Source organism: Odocoileus virginianus, chromosome 12 (genome assembly GCF_023699985.2).
Source record: "Odocoileus virginianus isolate 20LAN1187 ecotype Illinois chromosome 12, Ovbor_1.2, whole genome shotgun sequence".
NCBI classification, from domain to species: domain Eukaryota; kingdom Metazoa; phylum Chordata; class Mammalia; order Artiodactyla; family Cervidae; genus Odocoileus; species Odocoileus virginianus.
In genome coordinates this window covers 65,487,073-65,508,967 of record NC_069685.1, presented here as the reverse complement: position 1 = coordinate 65,508,967, position 21,895 = coordinate 65,487,073, and the positions used below count along the sequence as shown (strand labels likewise).

Below are 21,895 nucleotides of genomic sequence, written 5' to 3'. Positions count from 1 at the left end.
AAACCCGCACCTGGCACGGGGGCCCGCCCGCCGACGCCCCGCCCAGCCGAGGCCAGGCCCCGCCCCCTTGCCTCGGGCTCTGTGGCGGCCCTAGCGCCCCCTAGCGCTAGAGGCGCCCGCCTTGGGTGCCCGAACTGGTGAGGGCAATTCTGAGCAGGCCTGAGATCTCAACTCAGAGGACCCTCTACCCATTTTAGGGATGAAGAAAACAGAGGGCTAGAGCGTAAAGTTTGACTATCTCAAAATGAGCTGAGCTGGAATGGGAACACAGGCTCTTAATCTCCAGTTCAAAGCTCTTTTCAATAGAGTGTTTGGAATCAAGAATATGAATCTGGAGAAACCAGGTTTACCCCTCAAATAGCTTTGGGGAGGGTAGTGGAGGGTGAGCTTTTCTTAGAAGTTTACGGCTCAGAGAAGTCACTTGTCTGTGCCATTAGAAGCAAGCTCACACTCGGTGGCAGATCCTTAGTAAGCCAAGTATGTATATAAATGACTCCCAAACACCAGACCTTCCAATGGAAATATACCTGTGGTCTGGATTTACCCTTTTCAGACTCCTCTTTGTAGAGAAGAGCCCTGGACCAGGATTTAGGACAGCAGACAGGTTTCTGGCAGCCACAACCTGGCTGATGGCCTTGAGAACCACTTCCCTCACTGGATTTGGTTCCCTGTGTGATGAAGGGTTGACCACATCGGCTGGTCCCTGAGGTCCTTCCTGTCTGATTCTCTTGTGCTAGGTCTTTCCTTAGATCAGATTTAGGTCATGAGAAAGTGTACAAATGACCAGGAAGGGACAGGAAGGGGGCCCAAGGAAATGAATCAGGACACTCCCGCCAAGGACGAAGTTCAACCCAGCCGACTCCAGTCCCAGCGAAGGTGAGCACAGTTCTCTTCCCTCCTGCCCTGACCATGTAGTCCAAACCAGATGCAAGTCAGATGGGCCCCTGACGTCCTGAGTGTGAAGAAAGTGCTGAGGGGCAGTAGGGGAGATGCGCCTAACTTCTGTTAGTTCCTGGGAACCCTCTTCAGCAGCTGGCTTTAGTGTCTGAGGAAATCTCTGCTCTGATATACTAAAGACGAAACTCTTGTGTTGAGTTAAAGTGATGGGGATCCAGGGAACTCTCCTGACAAGCCACCTCAGGGCTAGACAAAAGGCGCAGGACTTTTATTTGTCCTGCACATGGAAGAGATTACACTGTATTTTCCCAGACACCCAGGCACTGGCAGCCTTGGAATCAAGACCCCTGGAAGGCTTTCCCTCTCCCTCTGCCCCACAGCAAGGTACCCAGGTCTGTTTAATCTCCATCCTCACTCTCTCTCACTTCTTTCTCATCTCCAGCCTCACTGTCTTCACCCACTGGGCGTGAGGGGATAAACAACTCCCCCAAGTTGCCCCCTGGGAAGTTGAGGGAACTCTGAGAAACGCCAAGTTAAATGTAAAGGGAGAGAACAGCAGTCTATAGAAATGATATAACCCAGAGAAAGCTTTTCAACATGGACACAAAGAACATTTCAGAAGCACTTATGAACTCAAAGGGAGTTCTGGAGGGCAGAAAAAGCCTGTGCGTGCAGGGAGAAGGCCCCCTGCGTTTCTGGTATCAAGTCAGCTGTCCAGTTTGACTACATGACCATGGCTTGGTCAGTCCCTGAGGCCAGATACTGCTGACTGACTGACTCACGATCAACTGACTGGGCCGACAGAAATGGGAACCTCGGCCATGACACCACCTTAAGGTTCAAACTCTGACATCCTGAGGGAACTGGTTTACTGATCGACAGCTAGACACTCCCAGTGTCACTTCCATGTGCTTCCAACCAACTCAGTCTAGGATCTCTAATCTCCTCTCCCTGAATCATCCTACCTAAAATGGACTGATGAATCATCCAGTTATGCTTCTGTCACCTCTCTGCTCACCTCTCTGTAATAGCTCCCCACTGCCTACACAGTAACAGCCAAACCAGGCCCTCATGAGCTACCCACATCTCAGCCTACAGCCTTCTCTTCCTACTCCTGTCACCCCAGGGCTCTGCTTCCTCCTGAGTGCATTCTGCCCTAGTACCATTCTGCCATTCCTACAGCCACCAGCTGTGCCCAGACCCCACTGCTCCCCATGTTCTCTGTACTTTTGTCGTCCCATTCTGCAAGAAGAGCAGTCTTGTTTCTAAACTCTTAACACATTGTTATTTTCAATTATATCATTTTGCAACCCCTGTGAACTAATCTAAATCTGCACTGTCCAGTGTGGTAGCCACTAGCCATATGTGGCTATTTAAATTGAGATTACAAAACTCAGTTCTTCAGGCCACTAGGCACTTTTCAGGAGCCTGACAGCCACCCGTGGCTAGCGATTACTGTGCTGCACCGTGCAGACAGAGAACATCTCCACCACTGCCAAAATTCTATTCCATGGCACTGTCTAGACAGTGATCAGGAAAGGCTGCTAATGTCACAAAGAGGGACTACCGGACATTATGTGTCTCCTGATATGATGCAATAAGTATACACTACCACTTATAACATAGTCTTGCAAAACAAACAAAAAAATAAAGCCTGAATCTGGCCAAGTCTCTAGACTTAACAATCAATTTACGGGAAATACAAGACTAAGTAGACTTGGTTAATACCACAGTGATACAAACAGCAAAAGTGAAGCTGTGGGAAACTCAACAGGACAAATGAATTGGTTTCTTAACAGATAAACCGCAAGGGAAAGAAAAGAGATGGAAAAGGATCATATAGATATAATAGAGATTTAGACATCCAATAGCAATATATGGGTCTATTTTGGATCTCAACACAAACAGACTGTATGAAAAAGTGATGAGACAACTAAGAAGATTTGAACAATGAATGGATACATGATATTAAGGAAGTACCATTGATTTTTAAAGGTACATGAAAAGTATTTTGGTTAGTTTTAAAAATCATTATTATTGAGATGCACATTCAAATACTTAGTTGATGGGATATGACTAGAATTTGCTTCCTAACAGTGTTCCAACAGGACAAATGAATTGGAGAGGAACAGTGTGAGTGGGATAAATTAAGATTGGACCTGTGTTGATGGTTACTAGGGTTGGAAGACTGGTCCATGGAGGCTTTATTGTTCTGTTCTTCTGTGCCTTGTTTCCTTTTCTTACTGGGATTATGAACTCCTAGAGCTCCCTTATCTTTGCATTTTCTACTACATCTTGACATTATTCAACTTGCTAACTATGAGGTCAAACTTTTAAGAGGGTGAAGAGAGCTCCTTTCAGTGGGATGACCTGTAGCTCTGATGAGCTGGGGAGCTTGAGGCTGGGCCAGGTTTGTAATCCCACCATCTTCCAAGGAACCTCACAGAGCAGCATGGCCCCTGCTCAAGGTGGAGGGCATGGCTGGAGGACAAGACAACATGCCTTGTCAAGGAACATGGAGAGACATGCTGACACTCAACAACCCGATTTTCCTCAAGGCTCTTTCGGGCCACAAGCTAGGCTCCATGGTGGCAGCCTGCAAGCTTCAGATTTCCATACACTTATCAGAACTGGGTCTGCCTGCCAGACAGGTCACAACTTGGGTGGGGCTGTCTATGAAACCAGGCCTCTAACCTAAACTTCTCATTTCTTAACTATCCACGGGTGTCTGAAGACTTTCATTCTCAGTTTAACATTACTGAGGATGCAAAGGTGCTTTGAAGAGGTCAGACCAGTGTGATGAGTCCCCAGCCCATACCCCGACTCCCCTGACACAGAAACTCCACAGCTCACAGTTATGTAAAACCATTTGTTTAATTCTAAATCAAATCACTTTCACAACAGTGAAAATTAGTGACTGGTCAAGGTGTGCCACTGTACACGGTGTTGTTTTCTGACTGTGGTTGGGACCTGGTCTTGATCCACAAAGGTGGGAGGAGGGGCTGGGCACCAAGAACATAGTAACACACACAAAAGAAAGGAAAACTGCCTCGGCAGAGAGGCAACATGGTGAGCCTGCAGGGGGGCGGTTGGAAGGGGGCTCCCTGTAGGGGCTGGGCCAGCAGTCCCAAGTCAGCTCTCCTGCCCCAGCTCCTGGCAGAGGGCGAGTGGGGACCTGCAAGGTTCAAGATTAGCACAGGGCCAACCCGGCTTTGCTAACAGGTTCCTGGGGTGCCTTTGCTGGTGGAGCTCTCCTGGGCTCACTCCACTTCACTGAAGAGTCCAAATTATTTGTCTTCCTACCTGCAATCCTTCTTTCTTTAACCTTTCTTCTGCAGACCCATTTCTGTTGGATCCTTCCAACCGAAGTCCTCTTGCCCATCACTAGGTGGGACCATCACACTGAGAAACTTCAGGGGCCCTCACACTTTGGGGATTTCCAGAGGTGATAAAAAGGGCACTCTTCAGTGGGCGCCCAGAGAATGTTTAAAATCCATCAGGCACGCTGTAAAGCAGGTGGCTTATTCCTACCAATGGGTTCAGTAAACGAACCACCTATTCAATACTTGTGTTTTGTCGGTTTGAACACTGAGCTCTGGCACTGAAAGGTATGGGGTGGCGGAAGGGGTTGCAGTGGAGAGGGCAGAGGGCTTCCCTCATCTTCCTCCAGGTCTTGGTTTCCACAGGCTGTACAGAGTCGTATCTGGAACACACATCAGGTGGGGCTCTCAACTGGGGTAAACCTAGGAGCAGTGTGGACCAGTGAAGGGACAGAGAGCCCCAGAGTAAATCCACCTCCCCCACACTGAGGGTCTCTCCTGTAAGAGACTAGATTTCTAGGAAGAGGCCAGACCGGCAGAGTGAAAACCATCCCACCCGGTAAACTGGCCTGCTGCCGGCACCACACTTCCTCAATGATTCAGAGGAAGAAGCTCGTGAGATTGAAAATCAGATCAAGGGCTAGGGAGGAATGGCTTCCCTGGACGTTTCCAGGGGAAGGTTTCCATGGGAAGACCGCATCCTCTCATCACGCTGAGGCTCCTGGTCTCTGCGCCCGGCTCTACAGAACACCAGGGGCTGCCTGCTCTGGAGCCGCGTGCTCCCCTGGGTTCAGCACACACAGGGAAGGCCTTGGAGCCATACCAAAGTCAGAGCCACAGGCTGGTCCCCCGTCCCTGCCTCTTCGTTAAGGACACTCTGGTCTGAGGAGAGTGGTCTTCAGCATGCCACTGGGATGACTCAGCACGGCCTCCCGGTCTCCTCTGGGGGGTCTGTGAGAGGATGCACCCAGAGCTTCTGTGGCCTTTGGGATGGCTGCTTGTTCAGTCCTCTCTGCATCCAAGCTCGGAACCCCACCTCAGTCCCACAGCAGGTCTCCTAAGATGCAGTCGGTCCCGGGCTCAGCAATCACCTGGGTTGGTGCCCCCAGACAGGAGGCAGATGTGCATAGTTCTGGAGGGTAAGGTGATGGGCAACCACATGTCTCTGCGGTAACCTATGTCAGGAAATCAGGAGGTCATTCAGGCCACTCTTTGTCTGGAGCCAAAGACATTGAACAAGGCCCAGAGGCAATAAATCTTTGGGTCTCTGGTGAGTTCATGAATCAACCCCAGCTCCAGCTGCTACAATTAGGATCTTAACAGAACAGCAATTTCATGCATCTCTGCTGAGGAGGAAGAGGAGGAAACAGGACAGAACAGCACTGGGAAGCGGCAGCAGAACCTCTCTGTTCGAGGAGTCCCACTGATTCCAGAGGCCACTCACCAAGGGGTATTTAAAGAGATGGAAGAAAGTTTCCACATTGGGTTCATCCCTTTGTCTTTGTAATGTTAACTTTGGGTGAAATCGGACAGTTCTTCTCCTGCTTCTCCCCTGTGTGGAGTCAGGACCTGCTGAGCTGGCTGGAACAGAATTTCATGGTGTAACCAGTGAGAGACCAACTTGATGCCAAGGCCTGAGGTTACAGATGTTTACAGCAGTGGCCAGACTCCAGGGTCCTCAACGGCTGGTCTTGAGTCCGAAAGCTCTGATGGAGAAGCAAGACTCTTTGATGTGTCGCTAACCCCACTGATTCCAGGGGTCGGGATTAGCCAGGAAGTCAAACATCAAGAGTGGGGGTGGCGTGTCACCGGTCCAGAGGCCCTGCCGTGGAGGTGGGCTGGGAGCCCAGCATTAGGCAATCAGCAGCCAGAACATGATCACCAGGGCCACAAACAGGAAGAGGCGTGAGAGGAACTGCTCGTCCACGTACTGGGGCGTTCCCGGGACAGCTGCAGGGACGAGGGAGGAGAGAGGCTGTGAGAACGCTGCAGCTGCACACGCCGCCCGCTGGGGTCAGAAGGCCAGAGCTTCAACCCTCGCCTCTTTACAACAGAGTCCTGCTACACTCAAAATATGTCCAACCCCAAATAACATCAGACAAAGCAAAATTATTTTAAATGTGGAATCATGTAATAATGAGGATATAAGTCTTCAGTTTATCCTAAGAGGGTTTTTGCCTACAGGTACACATAAAATAGCAAAGTCTTGGAGGAAAAAAAGAAAAGAAAAGCTACTATTTGTTAAGTATCTTAAGTGTGCTGTTTATAGTGTACACACTACGGCCTAATGGGTACTTTTATCCCATTCTGTGTAAGAAGAACTGAAGCACAGGTATGAGGGGGACCTTCCCAACATCTTGAGGCCCATGAGCTGGTGGAGACCCCGCAGCTGTGCTCTCAGCCTCTGCACACCGCCTCCCGAGTCAGGAGTCTCCGGGTTCTGGCACTGGTGAGTCAGGAGGGGTTTCAGGGAGCCCTGTGTGGGGTGTCTTCCTTTTCCAGAGGCAAGAACTAGAGCCCAGACAGACAAGACGACCTATCTCCCTTAGTGCACAGCAAACTCAGGGCAGAAATGGGCTGAGAACCTGGGTCTCCACTCCTCTCTGCTCTGAGAAAAGCTACTATGCAGAGCTCCTCCCCCTCCCTGTGGGGCAAGGAGTTAGGAGAATCTCCATCCCAGATGGGCAAACTGTACTCAACACAACAGGGAAAACCGTCTGTGACTGGGGCAGGGGGATGAAGTGATCTGAGGTCAGCCTGGCTGTGAACTCTGTGCACCTGGGAAATCCCAGGCGAGGCTGGGCCAGGCTGGATGGAAACATGCTCCCAGGCAAGTGCCTGCTCCTTCCCAGCACCCTGACCAGCTCCTGCAGAGCAGAGCACACCCGGCACTTTGGGATCTCTTTCCTCTGGTAAAACAGCAGATGAGGAGAGGAGAAACTTCTGGGGTGGATGAAGTCAGGAAGGGCAGTCCCCAGATTGCGTGGGGCCGAGCTCCTCCCCAGTGAGGCACTCTGGTGGAGTCAGGCAGGCTGGCAGGCAACAAAGACTCGTTGATTGTCTGCCACGTGCCAAGCACCAGGGTGGAGGCAAGAGAAGAATGGACAGCTCAGGAGAGGCTACTGTCCTGAGAGCATAAGCTCCTGGTCCGGAACCACGCACTGTGCCCAGCACACTTGAAGCCCCGGTGAGCACAAGCAGCTCCAGTCAGGATCCAGGCCTGGGCATGAGACTGTAACAGAGCCCAGGGCATCTACCTCACCACCCTGCCATACACTGAATGAGCTGGCACTCAAGCTGGCTGAAGGGACAAAGGCAGAAGCAGGTGGCAGACCCCAGCAGAGTTCCCAAAGGAACAAAGGGTGGGATTTAGGACCAGCCCCATGTGTGTCCTGGGGGAAACTGGCCAGAGATGCTAGAATCAAAAGGTCCTGACTTCATGCAGTCTTCCTGCCCTCCCTGCCCCCAGTGGTCAAAGGTGAGGGGTACGTGCCCAGGATGATGCTTCTACTCAGCTGGTACAATTTATCCCTTTTCATTTTAGTGGCATAGGATATATCTTGGGAAACTACTGAATGTTTTCTGATTTGTAAAATGGAGCTGATTGCACCCCTGTCCCACGGGTTCATCGTGAGGACCCCCAAGTTTACGATGGAAAGCACTCTGAATGTGCCTAATGCTTGGTAAGTGTGCAATGTCATGACCAGGACTACCAGTAATTTGAAAAAGAGTTTAGCACATTTTGAAAAGCCTGATTATCCAGGTAGTAACATACATACTGCACAATTCCAAGCAGTCTGCAAGCAAAATTACCAAGAGAAAAGGGTCTTACCTGGAGGAGGCCGCCCATCATTTATGTTAAATGCTGTGGCAAATATGCCAAAGGGAAAGGCCCCAATTCCAAAAGACATCTGGAAGCCACCATCTCCGAATCCAAACCCTTGGAATCCCTGTGTGGAAGAGATGCAATTTAGGACCAGCAGGTTTCTCCCGTACCTGTCACATGTCACCTTACATACGAGTGGCACCTCCCACACTCTTTTCCTCCCTTCTCAACCCCAAGGCAGAGGAGCTCTGCCCCTCTGCCCTTCCAGGTGGCCCAGCCAAGGAGCTGCGAAGGCCAGAAAGGACTGGCTCTGGCCCAAAGTAGAACTCTCTGCTGATGCATGTGAGGGTTCTCAGAGCTCCAGGGCTTCTTTCCCAGAGTCCCACACTAGCCAGTAAAACTTTTCATGCTTTATAACAGCCGAAGTGGCAATAACCCCTATGTCCAATCACAAAGGAACATAGAACAAGCTACACACTATCTGTAACAGCAAAAGAAAGTGGAACCATAATTAGCCAACAATGGAGACCATGATCAAAATTTCCATACATCCTCCCAAAGAACGGTACAATGACTATGTAGGAACATAGAAAGACTCTTCTGACAAGTTATCAGATAAAACTGTTTGCACACCATGATCACAAGTATAAGACAATATGTACACAGGTAGAAAAGATATGGATAAGTATTTTCCCTCAAATTTTTCTTTTAATATTGTCACAGAGAATTTTAAGACTTCAAAACACTTTTTCTCCTGATTACAAAAGTAATATATGCCTGCTATGAGAAATTCACATATTATAGGAATAAATGACATAGAAAGTCAGAGATCTCCTTGTTCACCCTCCACTTCCTAACTCCTCCCTGCAATGATCACTGTCTGCAGTCTGGTATCATCCTCAGTTTTTTTCTCTATAATGTGTTCTACACGGCATCATCTTTCACATGAAAAGATTCAGCAGGAACTGAAATACTGTAAATAGGTTAACTCCTATTTTCTAAGTGCCAACTTTGTGCTGGGCACCAAGTGAAGCACTGGGATATTCAAATCACATTTAATTCTTACATCAGCATCACCCACATTCACAGGTGAACAAACCAAGGCTCAGAAGTGAAATAACTTGACCAAGGTCACACAGCTGGTAAGGGGTAGGGTTTAGAGCTGAAACTAGATCAATACGGTCTGAAAGTCCATGCTCTTTTTTTCCTTTTTTAATATTTGGCTGCACCAGGTTTGCGCTAGTTGTGGCATGTGGGATCCAGTTTCCTGACTAGGGATGGCACCTGGGCCCCCTGCCTTGGGAGCTCAGAGTTTTAGCCACTGAACCACCAGCAAAGTCCCAAAGCATATTGTTTTTCTTTTATTTTTTTGGCAGCACTGAGCGGCATTTGGGATCTTAAGTTTCCCGACCAGGGATCGATTCCGAGCCCCCTGTAACAGAAGTGCAGAGTCTTAACCACGTGAACCGCCCCCCTTCCCCCGCCATGTTCTTAATTATTGTGCACATCTTAAAAAAACTCTCCTCCTCTGCATCTGTGGGTAGATCCTTAGAACAAATGATTTTAAAATAATTTTAGTAAGAAAAATTGTTGGGCTAACTGCTCTCCACAAAAAGCTGACTGGCCTGCACGTGTGAGTCTTTCGAAGGTCAGGGAAGTGGCTGCCCCATCCCTACCGAGTGTAGCCTGGCACCTGCTCTGAAGTTCCTGCTGGGCAGCACTACCTATAAAGCCTAACAGCTGATTTTGATAAGAGGGCAAATGTACAGGGAAGGAAAACAACTGGTTTCCATCTCCTTGGTACAGAAAAGCCTCCGACTCAGAGCCAGCCTGGTGGAGTCTGAGGGCTCCCAGGACCAGGGCAGCCTTACCCAGAAAGGTGCAACAGTTTCATCAGGAACCACCACCTCATTCAGGGCCAGCCCAAGAACTGACCCTCTAGCCCCACTTCCAGCAACATCTGTGTAACCCCACAAGTCCTTGCATGTGGTGGGCTTATGCTTCTGGGGCAGAGAAGGCAAAGCCTGCCTGGCAGCTGTGAGTGGATGCTGGTCGACATCAGAGGTGCATCGCAGTTTTCACAGCCAGGGCCTCCGCCTTCCTGGGGCCTCGGATGACTGTGTTAGCAGCAATGCTCTGCCGGGGACCAAAGCCTGGGACAGTTAACATGGGGTCATCTGGTAGTCAAGAGCCAGGACCTCAATATAAGCCTGGTCTAGGTTTCAGCTTTGTTTGTGTGGCCCTGGACAAGTCACTTCACAAGTCTCAGTCTCCTCTTTTGTTCAGTGGGTTGATGTGAGGTTTAAATAAGATCATACCAAAAAAAAAAAAATCATACATATAAAGCCTTAACATAAAGTTCTTTACATATAATAATCATCCGTCAAGTGTTCACTGCTGTTATTAAGATCCTCAATCTGAAAGCAACTAAAAGGTCCTTCAATGAAAAAAACCAAATTATAATGCCTCAAAATTCAATGAAATAAGTATTTTTTTATTATTATTAAAACTAATAAAGAGGACACTAAGAACATCATGGAAAATGTTGTCAAAATTAAATTTTAGCATTGGTAATCAGCTATACCCCAATACAAAATAAAAAATTTAAAATAAAAAATTTAAAATAAAAAAAAATTTTCTTGAAAAAGAAAGCAGAATGCTAATGGCTACATAAAAATATACATACACAAGCACACAGACGAAGAGAAGATGGGGAAATGAAATATACTTGTTTTGTGCAAATTTAAATGTGAAAATTTTTAATCCAGTAACTCTACTTCTAAGAATTTATCCCAGTAATCATGAACCTGCAAAAAATTTATAAATTCATCAAAGGGGGAATTCTCTGGTGGTCCAGTAGTTAGGACTTGGTGTTTTCACTGCCGAGGGCCTGGGTTCAATCCCTGGTTGGGGAACTAAGATCCTACAAGCTGGCTGTGCAGTGTGGCCAAAAAAAAAAATTCATCAGAGTATTTTTTAAATATAAAAAAGAAAAGGAAGCACTTAGATATCCATTCAATCCAAAGGATTAAATAAATTACATTAAGTCCATCTGAACACTTAAACGGCCAATTAAGTAAAATATTACTGATGCAAAATCTCAAGATACATCATTACAAACCCCTCCCTCTGAGGATATTTCTCACTGTATTGTGCCTTGCTTTACTGTGCTTCACAGACACTGTGTTTTTTTACAAATGGAAGGTTATGGCAACCCTGCATTAAGTCTGTCTACAGGCACCATTTTTCCAACAGCATTTGTTCAATTTATCATATTTTGCTAATTCTCGCAATATTCCAAACTTGTTCATTATTATATTTGTTACGATGATCTACGATCAGTGATCTTTTGTGTTACTACTAAGACTTGCTGAAGATTCAGATAATAGCATTTTTTAGCAATAAAGTATTTCTTAATTGAAGTATATACTTTTTTTGGGCCATAATTTAATTTACTGTCTAAAAATTATGTCTACTTATTACACATTTAAGAGACTATAGTGTAAACATAACTTTTATACACACTGGGAATACCAAAAAAATTGTGTGACTTGCTTTACTGTGATACTCACTTTACTGTGGTAGTCTGGAACTGAACCTGAAATATCTCCCAGGGATGCCTATGAACTCCATAGACACAAGGATCTTTAGTATGTTCACTATGTACATCACCAGTGCCTAGATTAATGCCCAGCATACAGAAGGCATTAAATAAAATTTTTAAAATAAATATTTTCAAAAATAAATTTTTTAATTAAAAAAAAAGAATAAAATTTTAAAAGAAGGTTACAAAACAGGAGCCAAATGCTATAAGAATAAAAACACATGTATACAAACAGATTTATCTGTAAAAGATACACACACATAAATAAATCTATAAAGTTTGTGTACACAGATAATTATAGAAAAAAAAAAACAGACCAAAATGTTTCCAGTGGTTATCTCTGGATGGTGTGATTACAAGTTATTTTCTCCCCTCTTTTCGTTCCTGTATTTTTCAAATTTTCCTTTACTTTTGTAATCAAGGAGAAAAAGTGTAAGGCCAAGAGGGAAACTTCTAAAGCCAGGGGCTCATTTCAAGAAGGTTTGTTCTAGAAATTTCCTTACCCCTCTGTTCTCTGGCTCTGGCCTCTGCCCTTGAGGACGGGGAGGGGTCTTCTCTCTGAAAGAAATGGTATAAAGTCAGTCCATTAGGAAATGCTTTGATCTGTTTCCTGAGTGGGGGAGCCCTTCACCAATAAGGTCAAGGCCAGGGCCCCTTTTCATGCCCTGCACATGAACCAATGCCAAGTCAGATCAACTGATCACAGGTATCAACTCTGTGCTACCTGCAATTGCCTTTCCCTAGTGTATAGAAAACCAGAGAGAAAATCCACTTCCTACAAGATGCTCATCACATTGCTCTTGGCTTACTCCTCTAGTAAAGAGCTGGACCCAGACTGGTTACGACTGCCAGTGGGTCCGAGCTGGAACAGAAGGCGGCCTATCAGCAGAGAGGGCTGAGGTTCAGGTCTCTCTGTTCCGCCCCACCACCTTCAGCTCTCCACTACCCTTGGGAAGTACTTCACACGCTTCTCTTGCCTCTGGGTCCTGGCCCCTCCCATCCCTCACCCTACAAATACTGGACTGAGGGCTTATTACCCATCAGGCAGTAGGCTCTGACAGACCCTACTTCTGAGATGCTTGTGGATTAAAGGGGGCTACAGCCAATCACACTACCGTATAGAAGGGGCTTCTTTAATGGAGGTGCCAACTAAATGGAGCAGGGTGCAAGCGACTAAAGAGGGGAGGAAAGGCGGCTTCAAGGAGGTGACTTTAGGGCTGCTCATTAAAGATGGAGAATTTAGAGGAGGAGAGGGGAGTTGAGCAGGACCGACAGGGAAGAGAGGGCAAAGGGGCAATAAATACAAAGGCTCATGAAGGTGAAAGGGTGTCCCTTAAGGGAAGGTCAATGTGTCTGGGTACAGGGTATGCTGGAGTGGGGCGGAAGGTTGAGAGACGCTGCAGAAAGTTTGGGGGGAAGAGAGAGAGAGAGTCTGTGTGTGTCTGTGTGTGCGTGATGCAGGAAGAGAGAGAGAGAGTGTGTGGGGGAGGAGCTGCAGGAAGAGAGTGTGTGTGTGTGCGCGCGTGCATGCACCACACCATGCGGGCTCTCAGTACTGGTGTCTGCAGCGTGCCAGACCTGCTCATGCCTCCAGCTCCAGAAATCTCAGGCCCAGAAAGCCCCCCAGTCCCGTTCCCTCCCGCTGACTCTACGTCACTGCTACAGCCACCGCCTCCCTGCAGGTCCTCCCGCTGGACCCCTGCTTCCCAGGCTCCCTCGCGGCACTCTGCACACCTGCAGCGGTGGGGTCCAGCATGCTGCCCACACACGACCTGCCCACGAGCAGGTGCTCCGGGCACGTCTGTGCTACAGCCCAGCAAGTGGTAACCTGGCTCTGCTCCCCTCCTGGCTGACTCCCACCTGGATCCCAAGCGCCTGGAAACTGAGGGTCTCTAAGCACCTACTAAAGGGTGGGGGTGAGGGATGCTGAGTGGAAGTGAGTCTGCGTCCACGGGGAGCAGTAAGGGGGCCCCATGGACTCACCTGGGGTCCTGCTGCCCGGTGCTGCCCCTGCCATAGAGCGGAATGACCTTGTCGCGGCTGATGCCAGCTTTGCAAACTGGACACACCTGTCTGTTAGGTCTCGTCTCCAACCACTGCAAGCAGGAAAGAAAAGTGCATGAAGGGAACAAGCCCACCAGGGTGGTCCGTCAGAGCCAGCAGGGGGGCTACAGGGACCAGAGGCCCCACGCTGGAAACATGAGCACCAGCAAGGAACATCTCAAAGAACCCAAGTCTCTCATCTTGCACCTGGCACTTGATAAATATTTACTAGTGATGCAATCAAAACTACCTTTAAATGCCATCATAATTAAACAGGCTTTCTAATGCTTCATTCTCTCATGGGGCTTCCCAGCAGGAAGAAACTGCAGGCCTGGAGCTGTGTCAAGAGGTCTGACAGATCTAGTCTCAGGTTAGGTTGTAGATATAACAAGGGTTTCCCAGGTGTCATAGAAACTGCAAAGTGAAAGTGAAGTCGCTCAGCCGTGTCCAACTCTTTGCGACCCCATGGACTGTAGCCTACCAGGCTCCTCCGTCCATGGGATTTTCCAGGCAACAGTACTGGAGTGGATTGCCATTTCCTTCTCCAGGGGATCTTCCCAACCCAGGAATTGAACCCGGGTCTCCCGCATTTTAGACAGACGCTTTACTGTCTGAGTCACAGGTGTCATAGTGGTAAAGAATCCACCTACCAAGCAGGAGATGTAGGTTCAATCCCTGGGTGGGGAAGATCCTCCAAGAAGAAAATGGCAACCCACTCCAGTATTCTTGCTTGGGAAATTCCATAGACAGAGGAGCCTGGCGGGCTATAGTCCATGGAGTCGCAAAGAATCAGACATAACTGAGCACGCATACCTAAGTGTAACAAACTTTATTTTTCTTTTTGGCCATGCCCTGTGTTATGTAGGATCTGTTTCCCGACCAGGGATTGAATCCCCACCCCCTGCATTGGGAGCACAGAGTCTTAACCGTTGGACCCCAGGAAGTCCCAATATAACAAACTCCACCTCCCCTAACAGATCAATTGTATGATCCTGACAGTTATATTTTTCTGTTTCTTGTTTTTACAGCATTTCCTCAACAACTATGTACCTTAGTCATCAGTATTTAGACATAAATTGACCATGGTTATTTACTATGTGCTAAGGATAGATTTTTCTTATTATCTAAATTTGCTTAGTGCTTTTTATGCACTTTAATTTTTGCATTCAACTACTTCTTTCAAAATTAAAAACAACAATCCCGTTTTGAGTTTTCTAGGTCCTTTCCCTGGTTGTATTAAAATAATTTTGTTTAATTTTCTCAAAAACAGAATTAAAATAAAAATACATTAGTGTCTTTGTAGACATTAGATACTTATTTATAATCTCTCTCTGTATATATATACACACACATACACACACACTCAATATTTATCTTAAAGCATAAATGGTACCTTTAGACACAGTGGTATGTAGTTTATCACATAAATGTGAATCTAGAACTTCAGGGCAAGGAGAACGTAGCATCCGATGACTTTATATCCTATTGCCTTTATTTTACTGTCAAAAGCATGAAAGTGCGCTGCGTGCTCTCTATTGATTTAGAACGGACGTGCTCTACCCGGTTCCCCTGGGGTCAGAATGCAGAGCCGGAAACGCAGTGGAAAGCCCTCTTGCTTCCTCTGCTTCTCCCATTCAGATTCGGAGGCTCCAGCGGTCTGGAACTTCTAACCTCCCCCTACATTCCCAAGCCACCTACGAGTACAGGGCTTGACTGCCAACAACCATCGAGACTGTCAGCCAGCAGAGATTATTCACAGCCAGCCAGGCCCCGCTCTGTCCCACCAAGCAGGCGCCTGGGTCTTGGAGAAGACTTACTAACTGGTTTTCATAATAATCAGATGCCGGGAAAACAGACTTCTTCCCTCTCATAGAAGCTCTCCATTGAGACCAAAAGAGTTCTCCCCTTCCTAGTATTTTCAAGGTCTTTAAGGCTAGAAATATTGTTGATATGATGGGAGGTACTTTTTATAGAAGCACAATCCCAACAATAAAATCTAACATACTATCACATCCAACCTGATTTATACATGAGGGAATGAGACCCAGAGAGGAGCAGCTTGCCAAAGCCACAAAGGCCACTGGTAGCAAAGTCAGGAGCATCCCAACTGGGACGCCACTGACCTCCTGTTTCATCAAGTGGCTGTCAGCAGGCAGGTGTACACACAGAGTTGGGGGGGAAAGCAGGCAAATGAGCCCACAAGCAGGGGAGATTGCAGCTGCTGACAGCAGTCTCCTGAGACCAGGGGTGTCTTGTGCAACCACAGCTGATGAAAGACAAAGTAAAATGAAATGCATCTTACCTGATGTAAACACGGCCAACTGCAAGAGTCCCCAGGGCAACCATTCATCAAGGAGAAAGAGAAAGGGGGAAAGGTAAAAAAATGATTTCATTAATAGAAACACTGGGTAACGTGGGAGCAGAAAAAGGGGCAAAAGGATTGAACTGAGGAGCACTGAAACCCACTGAGGGTCTGTGGGGATTGCTGGTATCAGAAACTAGGAAGACTGAGCTAAAGCCACAGAGCAAGGGAAGCAATGGAGACAAGATCCTAGTCTCTACCCTCGGAGCCCCACTACTTATGAAGATCCCCAGGTTCCAGACCATCCCAAACCCAGCTTCTCTACAAATCGACCTGCGGGGGGTTACAACCTCTGAAGGAAACCAAAAAAAGCTAAAGATCCTCTGTGCAGGGAAGTTCACGGGGGCATCCTCACACACATGCACACACACATGTCCTATTTTAGACTCAACTTCAGTGCGTTCACAGCCTCCTCAGCCTCACAAGGAAGGTGGGATCTGGACCCAGTTTAACAAAATCTTTAGGCTGTCCTCAGCCCTGAGAGCGCTGCAGGCAGGAAGCAGCTTAAAAGTTCAAGTGCACTGTAAAGACATCTTGAAATAATGGCAAGACTGGGACAATGCTTGGCAGAAAGGTCCACCTCCAGCTTAGGGAGAGATTGCTGCCTGATTTCTCATTGTACAAACGAAGAAACCAAACTCTGAAACATGAAACCACTTGCCTGTGGCACCAGGACTAAAACAGAAGTCTGGGCTTCCCTGGCTCAGTGGTAAAGAATCGTCCTGCCAATGCAGGAGACATGGGTTCAATCCCTGATCCGGGAAGATCCCACATGCCACAGAGCAACTAAGCTCATGCACCACAACTGCTGAAGCCTGAGCATCCTACAGCCTGCCATCTGCAATGAGAGAAAAGCCTGCTCAGCAGCGGAGATGCAGCACAGTCAGAAGTAAATAAAACAGACGTCTTCTGGCTTCCAGTCTCCTGTCCCTCTACTGCCCAGCACTGGGCACAAAAGACATTCACAGAACTGAAGGGAAACTTACTCTACCTCCAGATTTAGTCTCTCTCTTCATTCATTCATCCACTCAACTAACGAGTACTTACTGCATGCCTACAGGTGCTAGAACAGCAGAAAAGGCAGACATAACCTATCTTCTCTGGACTCAGAGGATAATTCCTTTCCCAATTACTGAACAACACTTCAGCCTCACAACCCAGACACATAACCTCCCTGGACATGACAGACACTTGACTCCAACATTAACCCTGCAACTCCATTCCCAACAGAGCAGAGGGCACCCCAAACTGTGGCAGCTTCCCTCACAGGCTGCAGGGGAGAAGACGGGGTGCCTCTCCAGGAAAAATTCTGGATTCTAACAATGATGATGGTCACTCCCAGGCAATAAACCACCACTGTGTGCCGGGCTGTGGCTGAACGACTCTTCCTGTATCCGTGTCAACAGTCATCACACTAACCTTCGAGGGACTGCAACTGTTTCTGTTTCACAGACAAGGAAGGGGGTACAGAGTAAGGACAGCAGATTTGCTTGGGGACAAACCACTCGGGTTGGAAGCATCTGTTTCATTTTTGAATCTGTTCTTTCCAACGGTACCCTGACTGAATTCTTAATTTTTTTCAAATCTTGGTTTTATGATACCTGAGTCACAAAACTAGAATATCTTCCATTTCTAAGAGAGGGCTGATGACAAAGTTTTTGCATAAAACTTAATAATCAGAGCAAAAACCTCCTAAAAAAAAAAATCACTAATAAATTTATCCTTTTCTCTGCTGCCAATTTAAACTTACTAACACATTATTTTTATTTATTTATTATTTTTTTATTAGTTGGAGGCTAATTACTTTACAATATTGTAGTGGTTTTTGTCATACACTGACAAGAATCAGCCATGGTTTTACATGTATTCCCCATCCCGATCCCCCTTTCCCACCTCCCTCTCCGCCTGATCCCTCTGGGTCTTCCCAGTGCACCAGGTCCGAGCACTTGTCTCATGCATCCAACCTGGGCCGGTGATCTGTTTCACCCTAGATAATATACATGTTTCGATGCTGTTCTCTTGAAACATCCCACCCTCCCTTCTCCCACAGAGTCCAAAAGTCTGTTCTATACATTTGTGTCTCTTTTTCTGTTTTGCATATAGGGTTATCGTTACCATCTTTCTAAATTCCATATATATGTGTTAGTATACTGTAATGGTCTTTATCTTTTAAATGATCCTTTCTTCACACCACTCCTCTGCTCAAAAATATTCAACAGCTCCATGTTCTGCTCAGTCAAATCTAAGTTTGACAATCTGGCCCAATTCTCCTCTAACCATCTTGCTTCTAATACTCCCCTGCCCACACAGCAGCTTCAGGTCTCACATGAACCCGACCACTCAAACTGCCTGCCTCAGGTGCCATGCTCTGCACCTTACCTGGCTGGCACTCTCATCCCTCTAGTTCCCCTAATTTGCCCCTCAGGGTCCAGCTCAAAAGCAAGAGGAAAAGAATAAATCAATAAAATCTTGACATTCACCCAGATTCTCAGAGCCAGGAGGGGCTTCTGTAAGCACCAAGGCTGAAATGGACATTGACTCTGCCACTTCATTTTGATATACATAAAATATGGTAACAGACATTAGGATCACAGCCAAAACATAACATTTACCACGTGCTCTTCTAAGTCACTGAATGCTCCGAAACAATCCTATAAAATGAAGCACTGTGTGAGGAAGCACCTTGCCCATGGTCACTGGAGGAAAGTGGCAGAGTCAGGATTCAGGGCAAGGTCCTTGCTCAGGACCATTGTGCTGAACTGCCTCTTGGCTCAGGGCGGCAAGTGGGTATGGAGTAGTGCTCATTAAATGGGGAGCACTGTCACTTTAGCGATGGGGACAGGGAGCCCAGGGTGGGGACAGAACCTGTCCAGGGTCACTCAGTTTATTAGCAGCACAGCAGGGATGAGAACCCAGGCCTCCTGCCTTTGGGCCTGAGTATATCAGGACCCAAAATGCTGCAAAGCTGTCCATGGCTACAAGCTTTTTAAACTTGGCACATGTTCCCCAGAAGAATGGAAGGGGTACTGACCAGAAGAGGTGGCCGCACAGGCTGATGACAGCGTCCTTGGCTGTGTCCAAGCAGATGTTGCACTCAAAAGTGCTGTCCTGGCCTCCGCTCTCACCAGCGCCATTGCTGCTGCCGCTGGGCCCCCCTGCACTGGAGTTTTCAGGGGACGCAGAAGCCGAGGGCCCCTTGCTTGCCATCCTTGGCTGTCAGCAAGCTCCGAGTGATGATTCTCCCCAGGGAAACCCTAAAAGGCAGAGACATGATTGCCCATTTCTGCAGCCCACTCCCTGTGGCCCCCTCCACACCAACACCCCCATCTTCTCTCACTTCTGGAAGTTCAGATTATGACTGAACCCCTGAGACTTCCTAGAAGTGGCAGAGGGTGCCAGTCGTGGGGTGTCAGCCAGAGAAAAATGACTCAGAAACTTTCCGTGAATGTAGCCCAGAATGGACTATGTAAATAACACAGTGCACAAATGGAAGACGGCCTCCGCTGGAACCAGGACCCTGTCTCAGTGTCTTTCCATTCTCCCGGGTAAATGCCCAAGTGATAAATACATGATCAATCAGACCAAAAGTTCACAGGCAGTCCTCTTAACTCTGGACAGCCTCTATGTTGGTGGGTGAGTCTGCTCAGGCCAGAGGATTGTGAATAGCACATACCAGAATACAAAGAACACCCTGGAGCCGTGAAAGGTTAGGAAACTGGCAAGGACCAAAAAAGTCATCTGGTCCAACATTTTCCACACTGCCATCTTTTGCATTTTCCCTTCCGCTAGGGTGGAATCCTATCTACCTTATTTTGTTTAAATCTACCAACTTTCAATAAAGAGAAGACTTACATCCATGCTGAAAATAGAAAATCAGTATCACCTACCGTAAGTAAAAAAATAAATATAAACGTAATGACGGAAAAGATTTTATCCCTCAGGAAACTGCAGCATGAGACCTCTCGGCTGACTAGTGGATGTGGAGCTGAGGCTGGGACTCCTGACAGTCTGTATTCACACCACCACTGCACCACCACAGACCAAGCTGGGCACCACACGGGGGAGAAACAGACCACCGTTCATGACCGCCTCCAGGTCAAAGATCCACCAGGAGTTGAACAAGAACAAGCACAAGAACGCCACCAGAGGATACTCAGAAATTCTGGGTGCTGAGTAAGAATCTGTCACCTCAGAAACTCCAAGGGGGAAATGCTAGCTGGCTACCAGTCAGAGAATCAGAGGCTTGGATGCAGGTCACAGATGAGCCTCAAGCTTGCTTGTAGTGGTTCCAAGACCACTCGCTAGGTGATGTTGAAACCCCACCCCCTTTCTGGGCCACGGTTTCCTCATCTGTAAACTGAGGCACTGGACTTCCTGGTCTCCAGGTGCCCCTCCCGTTCTGAGGCTGCTGCTCCAGGCCATCTCGCTCGCTCTCTCCAGCGCAGGTAGGCCCACCACAAGTCTGGGACTCACCGCTGGAGCAACAGAAGACCTCCCTGATTTCAGCTTTCAGGGTACCAGGAGATAAGCACCAAAAAGCCACAGTCTTTTCAGGCCCAGAGCCTTCCTACACACCACGGACTTGGAACTCTGCGTCCACGAGCACCCCGCACCACGCCAGCAGCTCAGCGACTTGAGCAGGGAGAGGCAGACAGCTCACCGCCACTTTTTCACTCAGTTACATCATTTTGCATAATGTCCCAGAAGAGCAGCTGGCTGCCAGCAGCACAGCGCCGTGCTGGCCTCAGCTCCATGCCCTTCCCCGTGGTCCAGGGCTTCCTCCTCTCCACACATCTGCTGTCTTCTTCACAGCATGGAGCCTGTCTGTGAGGGCCCCATTATGGCCTTTCTTTGTCATTCCAACTCAAGTACCCTGACACGTGTGTTTCCTAACAAAAAATTATTTTTAAATTAAGGACCATGTGTACAGATATGGAAAGACAACTGTCAGTCAGGTTCACCGATGGATCTTAATGACAGTTGCCCGATGTGATGCAACAGGAAGCACACAGCACCAACAACAAAGCGTCCTCGCCTGAGAACACAGACTCCAGTCAAGTCTGTAAAACAAATGACGACTTACAGAAAATACGGGGCACAGATGCACGTGTTAAACAACTCCAGGGAGCTGCAACCAGCAAAGTCAGAATGTGGGAGTTTCTACAGGACAAGTAACCTAAGTTCTCCAAAAAATAAACAGCATGGAGTTATAAACTGAGACTTGAGACAAACCAACCACTGGCAGCATGCGGGTCTCACTGGAGCCAGACTCACACAAACCACCTGTATAAAGACATTTGTGAGATGGATGACAAAAACCGACGTAGCATGGGCATTAGTTTATATTAAAGAATTATTGTTAATTTTATTGGTTATGATACTGGCATATTTAAAGTTTTTTCACCTGCTAGATATGTATGATTAAGTCTTTATGAAAGAATGATAAAATGTTTGGGACCTGCTTTAAAGGACTCGAGGGGGAAAAGTGAAAGTGGAGAGAAAAGATGAAACAAGAACGAGGAAGTTGATGGTTGTTGGAGCTGGATGATGAATGTGGATTCATCGCATTAGTTTATGTGTGCCTGAAAATTTTCCATAATAAAAGGTACTTTCCAAAGAGGTCAGGCTGCAGAAGAATACATTTATGAGTTTATTTAGGTGAGAAGAAATAAATTATATTAATGAGTATACATCCACACATTCACAAAGAAAATGTCTACACTATAAACTATCAACAGTGATTTCTAGGATTAGGAGGGCTGGGGAACCTTGCAGGTGGGGGTCAGAGGTCCTCCCTGTTTATAATACGGACATTTTTACCAGTATTCTAAAGTCAGACAATA

General features: G+C 47.3%; 1 protein-coding gene across 2 annotated transcripts in view; it reads right to left on the bottom strand.

Moving 5' to 3' along the window:
* Positions 1-3,752: 3,752 nt before the first annotated feature.
* Positions 3,753-21,895, bottom strand: part of RNF185 (ring finger protein 185) — a 28,177-nt gene continuing 10,034 nt past the window's right edge. For both annotated transcript variants that reach the window (XM_020871641.2, XM_020871640.2), the window contains exons 2-7: positions 19,084-19,306; positions 15,993-16,011; positions 13,631-13,743; positions 12,151-12,205; positions 8,050-8,167; positions 3,753-6,167 (exon numbers count right to left, since the gene is read on the bottom strand). In XM_020871641.2, the coding sequence (XP_020727300.1) occupies positions 6,070-6,167; positions 8,050-8,167; positions 12,151-12,205; positions 13,631-13,743; positions 15,993-16,011; positions 19,084-19,259 (579 nt within the window). In that variant the 5' untranslated portion in view covers positions 19,260-19,306 and the 3' untranslated portion in view covers positions 3,753-6,069. The remainder of the gene's footprint in view (positions 6,168-8,049; positions 8,168-12,150; positions 12,206-13,630; positions 13,744-15,992; positions 16,012-19,083; positions 19,307-21,895) is intronic.